Below are 7,805 nucleotides of genomic sequence, written 5' to 3'. Positions count from 1 at the left end.
ATATATGTATAGATATCTGTATGCATGTATATATATGTATATATGTGTACATATTACATGTACATCTATATATATATACATCTACACATATGTATACATATACATGTATGCATATAGATCTATATCTATATATATATCTATACATATACGTGTACATATACATCTATATGTATACATATACATCTCTCTCTCTCTCTCTGAAAGTATCTGTCATTACAGTATCGAAATGTGATTGTTTCAGTTAGTGGAATAGTTTCATTTTTGAAGTGAAAGTATTTGACATGAGTGTTTTTGTTTCACTTTTGACACGTAATACTTAAATAATGGAGGAGATATTATGTTGCCGTGGGCTCGAACTCTACAAGAAGTTCAAAATTTTTTTTGACTAAAACACAACTGGAACCCTAAGTAAGGCATGTGTAAAACTTGAATGAAATTGGTTGCGTAGTTCTCGAGTTTTAGGGATTCACACACACACACACACACACATTCTCATTTTTATATATATAGATTATATCATATAATCAGTTTTCATCTGTTTTGCCTTTGGGTAGCAAAAAAAGAAACAAAAACAAATGAACTAAAAGAAAAAAAAGTAGCAGTACCTGAACTGGGATGGATAAATATTATAAATAGTGTTCTGTTCTAAAAATACTGCTGTTAGATTTAGATGTGTAAAGAAATAGCGAGAGGTGGAGTGGTATATGTTATATGGGTGAATATTATTTCTTTATTTTTATTTTTTTATTTTAAGGTTAGCAGTAATGTAGAATCGTCTATAAACATCTGTTAGGGCTGGGATTAGAAGCTATTTGAAGCCAGTAAAATGGTATGACATGTCTTCATCTTATTCTGCTGCTGTTTCCAAAGATTGCTTGTTGAGAGAAAACCATACAATTCAGGCACCCATTTTTTTTTTTAATGTCTCACATTTCACATTTGCCCTCTGCTAATCAACCCTGCTTTGCTAATTAAACCAAAATCATAGCTGTGGCCAGTGCCCCCTAACTGGCTCCCATGCCAGAGGTATGTAAAAAGTACCATCCGAATGTGGCCGATGCCAGGTGCACCTGACTGGCTCCTGTGCCAGCGGCATGTAAAAAGCACCAACCAAATGTGGCTGATGCCAGTGCCCCCTGACTGGCCTCCATGCTGGTGACATGTAAAAAGCACTATCTGAATGTGATCGATGCTAGGTCCACCTGACTGGCTCCTGTGCCAGTGGCATGTAAAAAGCACCCACTACACTCTTGGAGTGGTTGGCGTTAGGAAGGACATCCAGCTGTAGAAATATCACCAGATCAGATTGGAGCCTGGTGCAGCCACTGGCTCTCCAGACCTCAGTCAAACCGTCCAACTCATACCAGCATGGGAAACAGACGTTAAACAATGATGATGATGATGTTCTACTAATCGATCATCATCTTCTAACCAACCCATTTTGTTGATGTATACAATGGGCTTGCACACAGTATCTAGTTTCTGTCTACCAAATTCTCTCATAAGGCATTGCTTGGCTCTGGGCTATATAGTAGAAGCACTTGCCCAAGGTGCTGCACCATGGGACTGAACCAAAAGCCTTGTGGTTTGCAAAGCGAGCTTCTTAACCACATGCATGTGTGTGTGTATGTATGTACATGCATGCATAACTCCTTGTATTGTCATACAACCAGTCACATTTGTTTCCAATCATGTGTGAAAGGCATGTCCAGTCATGGGGAAATATTATCTGGCTTGGAAATAAGTGAGGGTTGGTGACAGGAAGAGCATCAGGTTGTAGAAAACCTCCTTCAACTGATTCCATCTGACCCATGCAAGCATGGAAAAGTGGTTGTTAGAACAATAATGAGGATGATGGAAACTACACTGACCCAAAATTCTTTAACTCTTTAGCATTCAGGTTATTCTGTTAAATGTAATGCTTATTTATTCACATTATTTTGAATTAATCATTCATCTCAGAGCTTTGAGATTTTTATGGAGTAATTGCAGATTTTTTTAGAATGATATTATAGAGTTGGTGGGAGGGGGCCAGATGTGGCTAGTTTGAACATAAAACAAGTAAAATATTTTGGCTGGATATGACTGGTTTAAATGTTAAAATATTAAATCATCTCTAGTTGCAAGGCAGTCAAATAACCTGGATTAAATCTTCAACTCCCTCACCATTTCCATTATTGTAGCTTTTATGTAAATATTTGTGAAATGTTAAGTGTTTATTCCCTTGAAATGAATGAAAGTTCATATTCAGCGGAAATAACTTCCTCTTTTACCGAAAGATGTTTACTGAAATATTACAAAAATTCCTTCTGTAATATTTTATCTTTGTTTTTTTTTTTAATATATTCCTTCAATTTCTTATGACACACCTATTAAATATGTCTGTCCGCTCGCTTTCTTTGCGCGCGCGCGCGCGCACACACACGCAGAGATAGAAATATCTCTCCTTTTCTGTCTTGTGTTTCTTTTTGCATCAATCTCTCGTGTGTGTACATATGTATGAATGTATGTGCATGTGCATGTTTGTTTGTTTGTTTGTTGAAGAAATAAAAATAATAAAGACAAAATGAAACAAAGTCACAATAGAAATTATTATTAGTTTGATGGTCTGAGAAATCGAAAGAGGAAATTGTTATAATGTGTGTGTGTGTGTGTGTATATATATATATATATATATATATATGTATGTAGATATAGATAGATAGACAGACAGACAGACGCGCGCGCACAATGTATGTATATCAGATAAAAAGGAATTAAAAATCTGAGGTAGATCTTCAATCAGTACTCATGTGAATACCGGCTAACAGAGGGTATATCTGTAGATGGTTTATCTTAAAAGAAGAAAAATATCTGTACAAACTGAAAATCCAGGTCAAGTAAATTGCTTGCAGAGTATAATACATTTAGTCAAAGATTGGAATTTATGGTATGGTGTTTAATATTTCTTTTGATACTAAAGGCAGAATCATTACTGTGCCTGGTAAAATGTTTGGTGGCATTTCGTCCATCTCTGTTTTCAATTCAAATTCTGCCAAAGTTGACTTTACCTTTTATCCTCTCAGGGTCGATAAAATAAGTACTAGTTGGGCACTGGAGTTGATGTAATTAACTTAGTCCCTCCCCTCAAATTGCTGGCCTTGTGCCAAAATTTGAAACCAGCATCATTTTTGATACTTTGTTTGAAAAAATGTGGTTGGTTTACATTAATGATATATTATAATATTATCAATTCATTTATATTCATATTAACTTTAATATCTATGAAAAGTGTATTGAAATAAAAGGGATTAAAGTATTTAATGCAATACCATATGTGTGTGTGTGTGTGTTTATATATGTATGTAAATATATATGTGTGTTTATGTATGTATATATATATGTGTGTGTGTGTGTGTGTGTGTGTGTGTGTGTTTATATATATGTGTGTGTGTGTATGTATAATGTGTGTGTGTATGGAATCCATAGTAGAGAAAATGGATTGAACGACAATCTTTATTCCAAACACTACAAGTGTTTCTACACCTGTTGTTCATTAATGAGATGATATGATTAACTTATTGCTTAATCACTATTGTTCATCAAAGGTGTGAAATATGTTTCTTCAGATGATTATTTTGAATAAGTTCTTCAGTAAATTATGCTGTCACTTCACTCAAAAGAAACCAAGGTCAGTTCACCAGCTGATGATCAGAAACAAGCAACTCGAGTACTGGAAATCAGAGCCTTACGGTTATAGTGTGTGTGCGCGCACGTGTGTGTGTGTGTGCACGCGCACGTGTGTGTGTGCGTGTGTGTGTATTAACATATGCATCACCAATTTTCTTGTAATCTTAGTTTCTGTAATTGTGTTGGATTATCTGCTTTGCCAGACGAGTAGAAATCACCTGTTTGTGATTCCAAGTAAATTCCTAAAAGACTACTACCATGATATTAATAACTGTTTGACTCCTAAACCTTCTTCATGTCACATCAATGTTTATTCACTAGAAACAAGTTATATATTTGGAAACATTCTTAGAGTCTTTCAACTAAAAGAAGGTGCAAAAATTTAAAACTAAATCTATTGTCACTGGCTAATTTCCTAACCACTTTTGGGGACAACTCTTAAAAAAAAAGTAACTCTAAAGAATATATATTTACTTTTTCATCATTCATACTTGCGAATTGTATTCTCTGCAGTGAAGATAAGTTTTACATTAACATGCTTTTCACTGTTACATTTTGAGAGAGGGTTCTTAGGGGATTAGTGCATTTAGTTTTAAGCATTTTTACTTTCATATTATTATAGTTACATAGTGTTCCACATACACACATATGTATAACGGGCATCTTTTAGTTTTCACAAACCAAATCTGTTAATAAGTCTTTGATTAGCCGAGAGCTACAGTAGAAGACACTTGCTTAAAGTGCCATGCTTAGAGTTCAGTGAGACTGAACTCAAAATCACATGGCAGGCAAGCCATTTCTTAACCATGCTGCTGCTGCATGTGTGTGTGTGTGTGTGTGTGTGTGTGTGAAACCACACTTATGTCATTGGCAAAGACACATAACATGAAATTAAGGGCTGAGCACATCTAATGGGGAGTGGGGTGGGGAGCAGAGGTTGTTGATGTGATCTGGTGAAACATATTTTGGTTGTAACAACTTGAGGAAGACTAATGGTTAGAATAATTCTTCCATGTTTGTAGTTTCTTCAGTTTCAGCACTGTCTCTGATCAAGCCATTAAGATAAATGCAGCTCCAAAATATTTTGGTTTAGTTTTTAGAAATTCATATGTAATGAGATGAGGCATCTATGTATATAGGTTTCTCTAAATGAACAAATTGTGTAACAAAAAAATTTCCAGAAGAAAATTAACTTCGCATAATAAGCTGAAATCCAATCAATGTAGCACAGACTACACATATGTACAAGTGACTGGGAGCCCATTCACTTAGTGAGTTGAAATTTGAACAACAGACCATGAGTGGACTAAGCACATACATCATAAGTGTTAGGAGAGCATCTATAAATGGTATGCTAAATGAATGGTGTAGCAGACAATTTTCCTGAAGAAAGTTATATTCAGCCAATGAACTGAAATTTGAACAACAAATCACAAATAGATTATGCATGTAAGTGACTAAGGGAGCATATACAGATGATTGTTAATGCCCATGTTTGTACTTTATGGTTGCAAATTTCATGTGTTGTATAGAAAATATCAATATTTCTCACAGTCTTTTACTAAATACATAACCATGAATTGACAAAGGGGAAAAATGCATGTGCAATATTCACACACACACACACACATATGTATATATTTATGTCTTCATAATTGATGGATGGAGAAATAAAACATCATTTCATGCTTTTTATATGGAGTTTGGGTGTGGCTTAGAACAAATTACCCCAGTTTATATGTATTTCAATTATTCATATAATGAACTATTGAGTTAACAAACAGTGCTCCAGAATGAATTGTATTTTGTATTCTTATTTGATGACCTCATGTGATTAAATTTGTGTGATAACATGTGATTTTTCTTTTTCTTTCCCTCTAGAGATGACCATCAATTTAGTCTTTTGCATTGGGCTGCAAAGGAGGGCCGCCTCAATATCGTGGATATGCTAATTGCACGAGGAGCACGTATCAATGCCACAAACATGGGTGATGATACTGCTCTACATCTTGCTTGTAGTCACGGACAAAAAGAAATTGCTATGAGGGTAAATACATCTTTGTTTTTTTTTTAATGATATTTCACTATTGTGAGCATTACTTGAAGATTTTCAATGAATTTGTATTAATGACCAAATAGATATGTTGTTAACCGACCTCTATAAATGCATTAGTATTCTTATGCCTGATGTACTTTGAGCCAAGACATTCACTGCATGGTTAATATGTGAGCTGTTGGTCACAAGATCATAAATTCAAACCATAAATGTATTGTGTCCTTACTTAGAAACAGTACCCCACTTTCTGTAGTTGAACTGACTGATAAAGATAAACATCTCGATCAAGTAAAAGGGTAAAGGGTAAAGATCCCCTTTGGTCATGAATGACCATGGGATTGTGCTATAATGATTGCTCATTCATATGTTGTGATGGAGAAATACACAAGAGTATTATTATAGTAGATTATTATTGTAGAAGATACATGGTGCTCTCTTTGCCACTTCCTCTCTTTCATTGCTATTACTTTCTCTCACTCCCTCTCAATCATGGCTACCACTCACACTACTTCCCCTTCACTGAATTACTATTTTCTCTCCTCCTACTTCACCATTCACTCCTATGTGTGATTTTGAACAAATATATATATATATACATACAAATATATAAAAACACTACGCTTATCATTATATTAGGAGGTTGAGATTAAGGAGGTACAATGGCTTTGTGATAATTGTAATGGATTACTGACCATTGTAGTAGGTCTGATCCTATATAACCATTGTGATTTTGTCTCTGATCAACTGACTTCTTTGGTTCCAGTTTGTCTGTCTGTATGTATGTATATGTGTATATGCATATGTTCCAGCCTGCATCAGGAAATCCGTATATGAAACCATCTCTTAGTTGAAGTAATAGTACTGCAAGTGGTTGACAATTTTGTCTACTTGGGCAGCACATTCAGCCATTCTCACTCCCCAGATGGTGAAATATCTTTAAGGCTTCAGAAAGTAACCAATTCCTTCAGGGTTCTTGAATCTTGTGTCTATTCCCAATAAGTCATCACTATGTACTATATATGTGTGTTGATGTTGTTTCTTTACCCATGTGAGATATGAACCCCTTTACAAGCATCACATAAAGAATCCTTGAATGCTTTCATCAGAGATGCTTTCATCAGACATACATTCTGAATGTTGGCTGGTCCTTGCAGATTCCAGATACAGAGGCCTTGAGAGGAGCTAACATCCATTTTGGGTATTGAGGTGCACTGTATACATTGGACTGGACACCTTGATTGGGCTGATGGTTGGAGGATCTCTATGCAGATGTTACATGGCAAACTTGTTTGTGGAAAGTACCCCCAGCAGAAACCAAGACTATGATTTAAGAATTGTGTAAAGCTCTCATTGATGGCAAGTGAAATATGGGAGGTCAATTGAGGAAGCAACACATATCATTGCCACACCAATGGAAGAAACAAGTAAAAGAAAAAGTGGGTATTTTTAAAGGAAAAAAAGCACGCATTTTTCAGGCAGAATTTAAGTGAGCTGCTCAAAAATGCACCACCAGTGTAGTTAATGGGGTAAATTTGGTCTGCAATATTTGTGGACCTTTATGTTTCTCAAGAGTTGGACTCATTAGTCACAAGCAGAGCCACTAGTGTAGAGTATGAATTTGTCTGGGTTCACAATGTTCTTAATGGTCTTCCTCAGTCATGAGTGGATAGCCATCATCATATATGTATGTAAATAAAAGTTTATATATATATATATGTCATCATCATCATCGTTTAACATCCGCTTTCCATGGTTGCACGAGCTGGACGATTTGACTGAGGACTGGCGAATCAGATGGCTGCACCAGCCTCCAATCTGATCTAGCAGAGTTTCTACAGCTGGATGCCCTTCCTAACACCAACCACTCCAAGAGTGTAGTGAGTGCTTTTATGTGCCACTGGCACGAGGGCCAGTCTGGTGGTACTGGCAATGGCCACACTCAAATGGTGTTTTTATGTGCCACCTGCACAGGAGTCAGTCCAGCGGCGCTGGCAACGACCTCGCTCGAATGTTTTGTTCACATGCCACCGGCACAAGTGCCAGTAAGGCAACGCTGGTAATGATCACGCTCAAATGGTGC

The 7,805-nt window shown here is 36.1% G+C and overlaps 1 protein-coding gene across 2 annotated transcripts in view; it reads left to right on the top strand.

Annotated features, from left to right (window-relative positions):
- The window catches only part of LOC106868884 (integrin-linked protein kinase), an 83,491-nt gene that overhangs the window by 31,435 nt on the left and 44,251 nt on the right, over positions 1-7,805 (top strand). For both annotated transcript variants that reach the window (XM_014914335.2, XM_014914336.2), the window contains exon 2: positions 5,551-5,716. In XM_014914335.2, coding sequence (XP_014769821.1) covers positions 5,551-5,716 — 166 coding nt within the window. The remainder of the gene's footprint in view (positions 1-5,550; positions 5,717-7,805) is intronic.

The sequence above is a fragment of the Octopus bimaculoides genome, chromosome 16 (assembly GCF_001194135.2).
Source record: "Octopus bimaculoides isolate UCB-OBI-ISO-001 chromosome 16, ASM119413v2, whole genome shotgun sequence".
In the NCBI taxonomy this organism is placed as follows: domain Eukaryota; kingdom Metazoa; phylum Mollusca; class Cephalopoda; order Octopoda; family Octopodidae; genus Octopus; species Octopus bimaculoides.
This window is presented reverse-complemented; position numbering and strand designations above follow the sequence as displayed.